Source organism: Lactuca virosa, chromosome 5 (genome assembly GCF_052849685.1).
Source record: "Lactuca virosa cultivar CGN04683 chromosome 5, Lactuca_virosa_CGN04683_v6, whole genome shotgun sequence".
Classification (NCBI taxonomy): Eukaryota; Viridiplantae; Streptophyta; class Magnoliopsida; order Asterales; family Asteraceae; genus Lactuca; species Lactuca virosa.
This window is the reverse complement of record NC_136430.1, coordinates 442,292,436-442,306,115: the sequence shown is the minus strand read 5'-3', so window position 1 is coordinate 442,306,115 and position 13,680 is coordinate 442,292,436. Positions and strand designations below refer to the sequence as shown.

Here is a 13,680-nt window from a genome sequence, read left to right as displayed (position 1 = left end):
AAAACTCTTTTATATAATAAACTCTTTATCGTTTTACAAAACTCTTTTAAACTTATATATTGTCAAAATCATGTCTATATAGATATAGTTATATAAACAAGGTTGAAAGGGCTTAGGACTGATAACTCGCTTTATTTCCTGTTCCGTGTTTGGTTGTGGACTTAGGGTATCGGTTGTTTGTCCGAATGTCATTTGAATCTTAGTTATATATATATATATATATATATATATATATATATATATATATATATATATATAAGTACCTTCAATCAGTTCAATACATTTGGGTAGCAAAGGTGTACAAACATGATCAGTCAATCAATAACAGAGCTTACTAGTAAACTATAATAGGTATAGTTTAGGAAGTTACTACTTACTATTTCTAGAACAATGAAACTTAAATGAGTCAGTTCATACACGAGTCAGTTCAAAACATACAATAACTAGAACAGGAAGGAACATACAATAACAAGAACAGAAAGGAACATACATCCTTTTACAAGAACAAGATAACATTAATGTGAAACCACTACTTCACGGCTTAGAAATATACTTGTTAGGTCGCGTTTTGTAACCAAAGTCTCCTGGAGGGAGAGCGGGCATTGTGTGTATAGATCTATACAAGACTGACAATCCCACATCTCGACTGTTCGCTACAGTTTGGCCGGCAGGCCAAGGGGTGACAACTGTCACATCAGTTTCGACGCCAGCAGGTCGTCATGTTAAACACTCGTCAATCAGTATGGTTATAACCACATCACATTTTAACCTTAATTAAACAAATTGGTTTTTAAGGTAGTTAGTGCTTCAGTAGTTACTTATTACAACATTACTGTACACTTTCATTTTCCCCTTTTACATTCATATAGTGATCTTCTCACATAAAAGGTAATGTAAACTATTTTCTGGTAATAATAGTCATATACTTGGGAAAACACTTACTTTTACAAAAAGAACAAACATGCAGAACAGTCAGGTCTTGGTAGAAGACTACTCTCCATTTTAGTAGAAAATATAAGATTTTCTAGGAAGTATACAAACTTTACATCAAACATTTACAAACTTTACATCAAACACTTACAAACATTTTCTTCAAACTTATACAAACATTTGACACTAAAATACTTATGAACTCACCAGCTTAAATGCTGATCTACGCTTTCAAAATAACTTGTATTCTCAGGTCACCAGTAGACAGGTAGACTGGACCAGGTTTTTGAGAAGACGGAGCATGTTCAAGACTCGTCTTTTATTTTGATATATATATTTTTGGTGTCTTACAAATACATTCAGAACACACTTGTATTAAATTATATTATTAATGCAATGGATGATGTTGTTGCTTGTTTTACTATTGTGCATTGTTATGATACTGTACATGATGTCATCCGTCTCCGAATGTTTCCGCCATTCTGGTTTGGGGGTGTGACAAACATGATTTTCTAAGTATGCATATATACATACACATATACATATACAAATAATGCCCTTTTAACTTTCAAATGTTTTATTGCAACAAGGTTACATTGTGGTTATACTTATACAGTTATACATAGCTACTACACGTTAAACCTTGCTTAATCAAAATTTTCCAGTTGTCACATTTTGACTTTCATTTTCGTGCATAACGGGGGTAAAAATAAATGATTTTACAAAAATCATATCTCTCTCATACGGATCCAGTTTTCGGCAAACTTTGTCCTAAAGTTTATATCTTGAGGAGTACTACGAAACTTCTTTTGCACTTTTAGTCAAAACTCAACCAATCTTTAAGTACTGTTTTGATGAATTAATTTTAATTACGCAATTGATTTCTATTTTTATAAAATTCATAACTCTTTCATTTTGAGTCATATTTTTACGAATCTTATATCTTTGAGATCACGTTAACGAGTACAATCCAAGTATGTTAACCAACTTAGAAAATGGTACAACTTTTCGGATGTTAATTTTTAAGTCTAATGAACATTTTAACAAATAAATGTAATGAGACATTTGATTCTTATTGTCTAAAAAATCAAATATTACAATACTAAGCGATTACATCTATTTTTATAATCTTTCATAATGGTGATCAGTGAACTTATCGGTTGTCACATTGGCTAAAATTATTTATCCTAAATAATCTTTTATTAAAAGTCATTTTTAACTCGTATTATCTCTAAGTTGACTAGCCCGAATATGCTGGCGTTACAAGTTTCTTGGACCACGGTTGTTGTTGTTGTTGTCGTTGTTGTTACCTTCGTTTCCTCATTGGCCTCCTTTGATAGAAGTAATAATTGAGGTTTATGTGGGTGTTGAGTCTGGGATGGTGTGAGATGGTGAGGAAGGTGGAGTGGTGTCTGTAGGTGAGGATGGTTGATGCGAGGGTGAAGGAGTTTCGGTTTTAGTTTTTGTTGCACTTGAGAGGGGTATGTCCTCCCAAATGTTAATAACCGGAGGGGTGGTTGAGGAAGAAGTACCGGAATACGGTTATCTCTTTCGAAGCTTGGCTTGTTTTTTTGATCCTCTTGAGTGTTTTCTCAATTTCTGTGTCAATTGGCAATGGTGTACATGTACGAAAAAATCTAGACATAAACAATTAGTAATACTGTGTCCCCGACCGACAATCACGTCAATTTGTTAGGATGACAAACCCAACAAATAATAGGGGTAGAAAATGAACTACACTGTTACTTTGCACTAGAAAATAATACAAGACAAACAAAATCGATCCATAGAGACACAGAGTCACAAATAAAGGGAGTTTGCCATCCGGTTTTAACCTGCATCAAACCATCAAACGATACCATACTCAAATATAATTGCAAGGTAATACTCGAATATAATTGCAAGGTAGTCATTTACAATCAAACAGCTATAGAAAAACGAGAACAAGAAAATCATTAACAAAACCAAAGGAAAAAAAAAGGGGGCAATTGCAGTGAAACCCTTGTTATTCATTGTTGCCTGCATCCCCATCAATTCCTCCTCCACTAATGGCCGGCTAGTTAATCCCTTGCCTCCGATCCATTGTTGTCCTCAATTACGCACAAAACAAAGGAGATGGGAAGCAGCAGCAGCGACGTTGAAGCAGGATTCGCCAAGCTCCAAGGCGAAGACTTTGAATACTACATGCAAACCTACTCCATTATCCTCGGACGCAACTCCAAGAAATCCACCGTCGACGTCGATCTCTCCTCCCTCGGCGGCGGAATGAACATATCCCGTCACCACGCCCGCATTTTCTACGATTTCCAACGCCGTCGTTTTGCCCTAGAAGTCCTCGGGAAAAACGGTTGCTTCGTTGAAGGCGTCCTCCACCTACCGGGTACTCCACCGGTAAAGCTCGATTCGCAGGATCTTCTTCAAATCGGCGACAAGGAGTTTTACTTCCTGCTGCCCGTTAGAAGCATCCTTGGTGGTCCAATTGGGCCGCCACGTCACCACCTTCCGAACCCTAGTCCCGTCAGCAGTTACCAGTCTCCTCATCATTTGGCTTTGCCTCCGTCTGGTAGGGTTTCGACCGGGAAGAAGAGTGGTAGGGGGAGGCATATGACCGATTTTGAAGATGCTTATGAAGATGATGATATGGACGACAGTGGAGTTGTTGGGGCTAAGAAGATGAGGAGAGGTGCTCCAGATGCACTTGATGCTTATGCATATGGTGCTCCTTCTGGTTCCTGTGGGAAATCACATTCTGGTTAGTAATTTAACCTTTCGTATTGTACATTAGATGACCAATTCTGATATTAGTTTGTCACATTGAACATGCTCAATGGAACTTGCAGAAAATGATGTTTTGGTAGTTGCTCATAATCATTAATCAGTACCCTGATGTGGGTGATAAGAAACAACACTTTATATCAGATCTCAAGTTGGATTTGTATTATATTCAGCAGAAAGATCATAAAAGCAAGAACAAGATATCTCAATTCGTTATGGCAGTATCTTCTTCTTCTTGATTACATTGCAGATTTACAGGCAGCTTTTTCTGTTCATGTGAAGCAGATTTGAAATCAATATATCAGAAAACCACATATGATATTTACAATAGTAATTAGTTGAAGCAATGTATCTTTGAGCTGTATGTGATGCATCATAAAACTGTATACTTTCTTTAAGCTCATTAAGTCAAGAAGAAACAACAACTCACATGAAGTAAGATAAAGATTCATAATTGTGTTTTTCTTTTTTTTTTCTTTTTTTTCTGTTGTGATTATAGATAAAAAGTCAGAGGGAAGATCAAGAGTTGACCGAGAGTCAGACAACCAGCAACTGTTACAATTAGAAGAGAAAGATGTAGTCTCATCTGTAGCTACTGTGTTATCTGATCTTTGTGGTCCTGGTGACTGGATGGCTATGGAAAAACTTCATGCTCAGGTAAAACATTTAAAACCAACTCATTATAAAATAAAACCTTTCTCTCTTAATAACATTTCTAACTTCTAACTATTACTTTTACATTATGCAGTTGATGGAACAATATGGAAGTGTGTGGCACCATAGTCGTGTTAGAAGGTATCTAACTTCTGATGATAATGCGGGCCCTGAGGCTCAAGGAAAACCCTGGTTTGGACTGCTTATGTTGTTGAGGAAATACCCTGAACATTTTGTCATAAACACTCGATCTAGAGGACGTGTTACACTTGAGTTTGTCTCGCTTGTTTCACTCTTGTCATGAGACATTTTCAACAATCTTATGTAAATTAGTCTCTCAATATGCCAACTTTTTAGTGTCTTTTTATGTTTTTTTTGTGGTCTTTAACTTTTGCTTGTATTTGACTATATGCATCTTTTGAGCATTTGGTTTGACTATGCACATTTTATCTTCAAATGCTAAATGGTTCCCATTGAAAATTGCTATCATGGGTAAAAGTTGAAATATATTGCTTTTATTAGAAAAAAAACAAATAAACAAACAATCAAAATCAATTGTAAACATATTTTTGTGCTAAATATAGAAAGCATATCATATGATCATATCATCTTACTTACTGTCCCATATAAACAATCAAAATCAATTGTAAAGGCACCATTGGCTCTATGATTACACACTACAACAGTTGTATTTAGGGCATACTCCTAAGATATGCATTAGATTTATCACCAAAAAATTGCTAAAAATGGCTAAAGATTAAATAATTGATAAATAAAATAAAAATCATCATCAACTTCAAGATGCTGATGTCTCTGCATCATCGGATGCTGAGAAGCTGTTTCCTCCTTGATCCTCCTCAGCTTTCTGATCATCATCTTTGTTCTGTGATGGATGCTCAAATTTCATTCGCGAACTCACCCTTCTTTGATGTTCTGAGAAAAAAAAAAAAAATATATATATATATATATATATATATATATATATATATATATATATATAATTGTTTAATGGATAAAATTGGAATTCAATCACTTGAAAAGATACAAAATATGAGGGAGTTGTGGAATTACTTTTGCTGTTGATTGCAGACCGAGTCACAGTTAAGAACTCATCCCAACTCAGTTTACTGAGTTCGTCCTTCTCCTCTACTGTAAGCTCAAAATTTGGTTCTCTACCACACATGAAAGCAGCCCTATTATACAAACAACACCAAAACAAAATCAAACCCAAATGGAGTCAAATTTTCAAACATGTAAAAATGCAATGTGATTTGATTTGATTTGATTTTGATTTTGATTTGTAAACCTGTCATACAAACGAGCAGCTTCTTCTTGGGAGCCAACTGTGCCTAAATGGATCTGTTTTTTGTCCACTTTAATGGCAGCTTGCCATTTCATGTTTTTGTAATACACCCCTCTCATTATGCAAGGTTCTTGATTCTCAAAATGCTTTCTTCTGTGTCTTTTTCGCCTTTTGAACACTGAATAACAATTTAAAATTGGTCAAAACTAAAGTCAACCAACAATGTAAGGTGTTGTTTCTTTTACTTTTTTCGTTCCATTTCCCCATAAGTTAAAATATACTCACAATCTTTTTCTTTAAAGTTTAAAAGTGCACAATATTCATACATATGTTACTCAATCAAAACCATTAACTTCAAAAATTATGAATACACAAACCTGGAAGCTGAAATGGTGGCTGCTTATTAGATGAGCTTGATTCATTAACATTTAAGGATTCAGGTTCTTCACACTTTGTTTTCTCCTGCTAAAACATCAATCAAGTTATCAAGTATAAGATAACAAAGATACAACTTTATGCCATTTATAAAAACAAAGTTATATTTTATCATGTACCTCTGTAGATCGGTCAACCAAAGGTGTTGGATGCATGCTGACCTGTCTGCCATGTTGGACCCAACCACCACCAGGAGAATGTCCATTTTCAAATGATGATATCAAATCTAGAGAAGGACTTCGCCCTGACATTCACCATAGCAAATTATCAACAAATGCATTATTCACAATTCTTTATTCATTCAAGATTCACAAATGAATCAATCAAGTAAGTGGTTTTTATATAGCTGAATGGTTTAAGACGCTTGTTTATGCAACAAAGTGTTTTTTGTAACAATTTATGCAACCGACACAAATTTTGCAGGTTATAGTTAAAATGTTCACCATTTTGGTCCTATAAGGAAAAGGGTGAAACATTGTTGCATATATAAGCATTTAACCCTGTCTAAAATAACAAGTAAGCCTCACGATATCTACATTATAACAAAAAGTTGGTTAATTTGAAGAAGTACCATAAAGCTTGATCAATCTTTGTCGACGAATGCTCACCATAGCTTCCTATCACAATCTTAAACAACTCAAAGAAAGAAGTCCAAGTTATAAACAAAGAAAAAAAAGTTAAATATGACAAAAACAAGAGCCACATTAGCACATAGAGTTTGAGGATCTTAACTCCAAAAGCAGGACAACAAAGGGGTTAGAGGAATGGGTTTAAGGATCTATACTATGAAAGCACTTGAAGCATTTAATCGAACACCCAAAGGTCGATTTCAAATGTACAGGAAAGGACATGGGAGAAATATCGAGTCAACCCCACTTCATGGGTGATTTTGAATCACCAAAATAATTACAAGAACATGGGACAAAAGGTGACAAAACCTCGTAATCTTGCTCATAATTCGAACCCCAGATGGGGAAAATGTTTGAATTTCCAAAGTTGAACAGACCAACTTAAATCAAGAAAACCCAAAAACGTGGAACCCCACAAGAAATTATAACCTCAAATAGAACAAACATCCTGCCAAATAGAAAGAGAATCTCGATCGAGGGAAAAAAAATCAGGAAAAAAGCTTCATTTGTGTTCATAAAAATAAGTCAACCCACCAACCTACCACCTTTTATGGACGAAGGCCCAACAAAAACGAAGTCTTAACCCCTACTTACCAATCAATCAAGAAAAAACCCACAAAGCAAAACAGATTAATTAACTAAAACTTGAAGAAAAGAAACGATCATATCATCTACACAAATTAACGTGGATGAACGATTTTGAAGAAAGCCCCTAATTTTGGGTTTGTAGGTAGAACAGAGTGGTGGGGGCGCAGCGAAGTACAGACATTGTAAACGAAGTTAGAGTCTTTGTGTTGTAGATACCTGCGACTGCGAAGGTGGTGAAAACAGCGCAAAAACCAAGAAAGGTCACGAAATCAACAGGGGTTTTGATCTGGATGGTAGTGAAGAGGATTACAAAGGCAAGGTGGTGAGGTTGGAGAGAGAAAGTTGAGATATAGATATATCTATATATGTATATTATTATAGAGAGAGAAAGAGTGAAGAGAGAGAGAGAAAGAGAGTTGGAGAGATAGAAAGAGGGGAATTGTAGTTGCTCATGCATCTACCACCTTTTGTTTTTATTTCACCTCTCATTATGTTTTGTTGTGTAGAAAGGGAGAGAGAGGTCAAGGGTGGTGGTTTGATTGTAATGTTTTTGTAGAGAGAGAAACTGTGTTGAATGAGGGTAATTGTGTAATTTAATAAGTACAAGTTTTGAGCTTTAAAGAAGGCTGTAAGTTGTAACACCCTTTGTGTTTGTGGGTCTTAGGTTTTCTTTGGTCAAATTTACCATATTATCCTTATGCTACTGCTCATTTTTTTGAATTTTCTTCGCCCATTTCTACACAATTCCCCTTGGGCTTAGAGTTATTTACAGAAAACCAACCAAAATGTGACTTTTTGTATCACATGTACATGTTTTGTAAACAAAATTTGTGTGGATGCCAATGGCATCATCTTTCTTCTTCATATATTTTTTGTTTTCATGTGACAATGTCAATGGTGTAGGGTTTGAATAGCAGTTTAGAATATTTAATTTATTTAAGCTTTACTTTTAAATAGCAATACGAACTAAATTTAATTTTCATATATGAGTAAAGAAAATCACAAGATTAAATTGATCATATTAGATTTTTCTATTGAAATCATATGCTACATTGTTGGAGCATTAATAATTAGGTCATGTTTAGCATATACATAGATAAGCTAGTTTATTTATCAATTATTATAATTTAGTGTTTGATCATATCATAAAATAATTGATAAATTGACTTATAAACTAGTTTTTTATTAGATGATTGAGATAATTTATTGTCTTTGATATGTTATTTTTTCAGTAAACATGTTAAACATGATCTTAATGTCTAATTTTGTTTGCAGTTGAGTAAAATTTATCCAAACTTTAGATTTAAATTTGAATGTAAATATATATTTTATAAATTAGTGTTTGATTTTGGTTGCAAGTTAATCATCATTATTAAAGAAAATTAAGTTTGGAACAATGAGTAGTTTTTGTTTGTGTATATTATTATTATTATTATTATTATTATTTCAAGGGAAATTAAGTAATCTAATCACATATTAATATGTATTTGAAGAAAATAACATTTTTTTTTTACCAAAAATAATCACTTGGTCCGAAATGAGCATTTCAGACCAACAAAAAACACTTTTTCTGACAAAAAGTACATTTTAGACTGAATTCCAGACCAACATTCCATATTCTGGACTGAACTTTTGGATTTTGGAAAAAAAACTTTAGAATTTCTAGAACAAGTCTCAAATTATGATGAGTCAATATTTCAATCAAATAATGATTCCGTAAAGTAAATGAGCACGAAGGGTAAATAAATCTGTTTAAGCTCTTGATTTTCTGGAAATAACAAAGGTACATGTTACAATGTGAATACTGAAAAGCGCTACCTATAATATCTACTACAGTATTATATATAGTACTCTCAACAAACACAAAAAGTATATAGAGACTTCGACATTCAAAGTGTTACAACAGTTATGCTCTTTAAAATACATAGATATATCGAAGGTGCGTAACCTTCAATATAGACTACAAGACACTACATCGATATATAAACCATAAGAGTTCGACAACGAATATCTTCATAACAAAACTATCCTCTACACCCCCCTACGAAGAGTATTCAAGTCTTCAAGTAGTTGGTAGTGTCTTCACTGCATCCATCAGTGTATTCCTGATCTCTAAATACCAACAAATCACATTTCTTATCTTCTGCCTATCACCATCAGAATTATTCTTGCACTTTGCAATTCTAAGCAAAATATTCGTCAAATTTGCTATAGAATACATTTCTTTCAGATCGGTATAAAAGAAGTGTTTCTTTTGTTTTCCCTCCACCTTCTTCCCTTGAAAGATAACACCTAAAGGTTTCAAAATAATATATCCATCATCATACTGTTCGAGATCCACACCATCTAATGTTGCATTTGGATTCTTCCCATACTTGTTGTAGGCTTTAGCAATCTCAAAGTCAGTAAGCCCAAGGTGTGCAAGATAACAATCAATGAAGTTCTTGATATAAGCATATCCCATAACATATGATATCTTATCAGTCACCTGCTTATCATAAAGAGATTTGATAAGATATGGTAAAGTGATAAGATCATTCAGATTCATCAAAGAGAAGTTTGTGATGGTGAACTCACAAATACCGTGATCTACTCTTATAACCTTGTATCGATAGTTCTAAAGGAGATTCTCAAACACATCATCCTTCGATATGGAAACTAGCTTCACAATATTCTTTAAAGACCAAATTTCTTCTTCCTTCTTCCCAAGGACTGCATGAAACCTCATATTGACATACTTGAAGGCTTCATCTTCATGAAAATTATCAGCTAACTTGAATTGTTCAAAAATGAACATTGAAGGATTGAAAGGAAAATTCTACTGTTGTAGTGGTGTATTCTCAATAACGAAGCTTTCTTTTGGCATCTTTTCGAATGCATCAGCTTCTCCAAATGTCATTGTCTTAATCATTTCATAGTTCCAAGTCTTGTTCATCCCTAAAGGATCATTTTCCTTTTACCTTAAGAAATTGTTCAACTGCTTCAATTTATTGATCTCTAATTCTTTCAACCTTTTCTTCTCCTCATCACATAGCTCAACCCCCTTGCCTTTAACTTTGCTTGCTGCAGTAGTTGGTTTGACTGTCGAAGACCCTCCTTCATTGATGGATAGATTCTTCTTTGACTGAAGCTTGGACATATCAACTTCAATACGCGGAGTCACAACTAAACTTGTAGTTATAGTTGTTATCATCGTCTAAACTGGTTTGGTTGGAATAGGATTTGGGATTTGATGAGAGAAAACTTTCCCAACAACTTTCCCTTTATCTTCTTCTCCTTTCGACGAACCACCCTTATCTCCCATTGTGACACTTACATCGCACGTGGAACATTTGTGGGAAGTCACAATATCAAGTCCAAGATTGGTGCAAGCTGGGTTTTGAAAGAAGTTTATATCGAAGACACAACCTTGTAAATTTGTACATCCGACATCAAAGATGTCGAGTTTGCTGTAAACTTTGAGATTTGTTCTTGAAAAACATTAAGGGAAGTCTCAATACCTTTGAACACAAATACATCTTTTTCATTCTTTTTTTGTAGATCTTCTTTGTATTCGAGATTAAAAGCATGTATATCTTCGACTAAGGTTCTGGTTGCTGAAAGTAAGCAACCAACATTCTTTTGTACACTAAGAAATAAACCATAAATCTTCTTCACTTTTGATTTAATGAGATCATGAACTTTTTAAACTTTTAGTTCAATTGACTCCTTGAAATTTGACAAACTCTTCTCAAATAGCTCATACCTCTCCTTTGTAACTGTCTGGACTTCTAAAACATCGAACGTGAATGCCTTCAAGTTATTGTCAAGCCTTCCTTGAATATCATTCACAACACCCATGACAATGTCCTTGAACTTCGACTCATGAGAATTTAATAGAGAATCCACTTATTCTTTGTTAACATAGTAAGATTTGTTGGCAGGAGAATCATTTAAACACTACAAGATCATGTTCATCTTGTAATTTAAGATCTTGTATTGTTTCCCAAGCATAATCGCTTCGTCTTCAATATCCTCTTCATCAGGATCTAAGGTAAGAGCTCCAAGATCAAATGCTTCCTCATCATCACCCATATGCTGAGAATCATCAATTACTTGATCATTTGAAGGATTGGTGGATTTAGATGAGAATAAAGTAGCAATAGGTTGACAAAGGATTCCATAAAAAGTTGGTGAATGGAATGGAATGGATGTGGTTTGAAAAAAAGATGATTTGAGTGGTGAAGTAGGTGGTGGTGGAAGAATTTTCGAAATAGCAATAGCCGAAGGCACACCAATGTTGACATTTGAGTGCATATTTGATGCTTTCTCAGGGATGTTGAGATTTCTATTCTCCTTTGTATTGGATTCGAAATTACAGACCTCTAGTGGAATAACAGTAGTCGACTCTCGAATAGATATCAAACGTGTTTCAACATTCGTGATATTTGTGTCCACATCAAATGTGTTCACATGGATATCCAGAATGCGTGTCTCCTCTATAGCAGATTCGAAAAAGGAAATCCTTTATGGTGAAATAGGCGGAGAATCATTTTGATATGCATCATTTATCAAATGATCGACATCATCTACATTTGCTTCACGATGTTACTGCGAAGACTTACCTTGAGTTAAGTCCCCCATCTTTGTATCTTCGTCATCATTTCCAACACCAATATCATCTTTCTCAACAACCATCCTCTTTAACCTCCGAGGTAATGGATTTGCCACTAACTTCTTACTACCACCAGTTTTCAAAACACTAGCAACTTTCCTCTTTTTCTGTGGTTGCTCCACACTAGATGGTTCTTGGATAACAACATCCTTTAAATTGGGCTTCGATTTCTTTGGAGTAGGAAATCGAGAAACTTCGACAATTATTTCTCGATAACAGATCAACACAAGATTCGATTCTTGAACCAAAGATAAAATCGCTTCTGATATGCTTCCAATAGAAGGAAAATCAGTAGGATTGTCAACCAAGCTTTTTGGAATTTGTAAATGTGAAAACTCAGCCACTTTAATATATGCAGGAACTTGAATACCAACCTGCTGATACGCCTCAATAAGGATCAAACTCCAAAATCTCGCACTTGTTATCTCAGTTGCCTTCTTTGAATGATTGATATAAGTTGCGAACTCATCCTACAACAGTGAAGCATAATCAACCTTCAAATTATAATACAAACCAACCAAAATCAAATACAATTGAAGCTTAGATTTATCGAGACTAGAATTCCTCCCAGTCAAGCAACGAATGACCACCCCAAAGAAAAATTCCCACAGAGATGGTAATTTTGATATCCTGAAATCACTAATGAGAGTATAGAAGGAGAATACCCCATCCCATTTAGCATAGCGATAATCTGATCAGGAGAAAGGATTTCAAAGGGACCGTTAACTTCCAATTGAAAAATCTGAGAAAACTGCTTCTTAGATAAGTTCTTTTTCCCATTTGTTTCCATTTGAAACGTGATAACCTCACGACTTTTATTGTAGATAGCCAAAGAACAGGCCAGTGATAACCATTGCATCAGAATGGAAAAAGATGAATACAAAGCATGATGAAGAACATAATCGTTCAAACATTGAAAGATCATTTGAAGATCTTCTAGGTAGGCATTGATATCTGGATTGAACCGGACGGTGTTCGATTGAATCTTCATCTGTGGAATGGAGGTTTCTTCATCAGTGGTGTTAAATTGATTGACGTGAGACATGATGATCAAAAAGCAAGTTAATTTTGCAGATCACGAGAGAATTTAGGGTTAGGGTTCTTGAGAGAAAATCGTGAAAGCGGAAAACTGAAGTAGAACTGTGTAACATCCCAGTGTTCAGGTACTTCTAAATTCATCCCTATAATTCTATTTCATGTCAATTGGTCAATTAGTATCACCCTTGGGTATAATTGAGGTTTGGACACAGCGTGTTGGAGGCACCAACACGGCATGTTTAGATTTGAGAAGTCGTGAGTTTCTTTTTGGGCAACACGACGTGTTTCTTCTTGGAACACGGCGTGTTGACGGCTGGATAGAAACCCTAATCTTCCGGGTTTTTCTCCCTATTTAAAGGAATGTGGAGGCTAGGGTTTGTTCACCCTCAACCCCCATCAACCCCTCATGCCCTGAAAGAAACCCTAATCATTTTCTCTCTTATTTGTGAAGCTAGTTTGGTGTTTTGAAGGAAGAAGGTGGAAGAAGGAAGCAAGGATCCAACAAGAAAGCCCCATTCTTTAGTTTGGCACTCTTCTGGACCTTTGTAAGTGTCCAAGACCCAATTTTTTATCATTCAAAGTTGTTAGATCTTGAGTTTTGTCCCTTTTGCTCCTTGTTCTTGAATGTTTCAATGGTTGTATCTCATAAAGTTTGCAACTTTATGAATCTCCAA

General features: G+C 34.9%; 2 protein-coding genes across 4 annotated transcripts; one reads left to right on the top strand and one right to left on the bottom strand.

Moving 5' to 3' along the window:
• Positions 1-2,788: 2,788 nt before the first annotated feature.
• FHA2 (SMAD/FHA domain-containing protein) lies at positions 2,789-4,842 on the top strand. The gene is made up of 3 exons (XM_079050144.1): positions 2,789-3,682; positions 4,205-4,362; positions 4,454-4,842. Exons 1-3 carry the CDS (start codon positions 3,046-3,048, stop codon positions 4,661-4,663), a joined length of 1,005 nt encoding a protein of 334 aa, XP_078906270.1. The 5' UTR covers positions 2,789-3,045; the 3' UTR covers positions 4,664-4,842.
• Positions 4,843-4,910: 68 nt separating this feature from the next.
• On the bottom strand, positions 4,911-7,783 carry LOC145114143 (uncharacterized). Of its 3 annotated transcripts, none has more exons than XM_079050145.1 (7): positions 7,531-7,783; positions 6,669-6,724; positions 6,217-6,341; positions 6,040-6,127; positions 5,666-5,840; positions 5,431-5,552; positions 4,911-5,292 (listed from the first exon to the last, which is right to left on the bottom strand). In XM_079050145.1, exons 2-7 carry the CDS (start codon positions 6,706-6,708, stop codon positions 5,156-5,158), a joined length of 687 nt encoding a protein of 228 aa, XP_078906271.1. In that variant the 5' UTR covers positions 6,709-6,724; positions 7,531-7,783; the 3' UTR covers positions 4,911-5,155. The 3 variants fall into 3 exon arrangements, with proteins under 3 accessions (XP_078906271.1, XP_078906272.1, XP_078906273.1); XM_079050146.1 differs by having other exon boundaries at positions 6,669-6,714; XM_079050147.1 differs by having other exon boundaries at positions 6,040-6,124; positions 7,531-7,780.
• Positions 7,784-13,680: the final 5,897 nt, after the last annotated feature.

Bases quoted from the DNA above. Each gene is read 5' to 3' on its own strand.
- FHA2 (XM_079050144.1), top strand. From the start codon at position 3,046: ATGGGAAGCAGCAGCAGCGACGTTGAAGCAGGATTCGCCAAGCTCCAA. The intron at 3,683-4,204 runs GTTAGTAATTTA...TTGTGATTATAG, and splicing joins CTGTGGGAAATCACATTCTG to ATAAAAAGTCAGAGGGAAGA. The intron at 4,363-4,453 runs GTAAAACATTTA...TACATTATGCAG, and splicing joins TGGAAAAACTTCATGCTCAG to TTGATGGAACAATATGGAAG.
- LOC145114143 (XM_079050145.1), bottom strand. From the start codon at position 6,708: ATGGTGAGCATTCGTCGACAAAGATTGATCAAGCTTTATG. The intron at 6,342-6,668 runs GTACTTCTTCAA...GGTGAATGTCAG, and splicing joins AAGATTGATCAAGCTTTATG to GGCGAAGTCCTTCTCTAGAT. The intron at 6,128-6,216 runs GTACATGATAAA...TTGATGTTTTAG, and splicing joins TGGTTGACCGATCTACAGAG to CAGGAGAAAACAAAGTGTGA.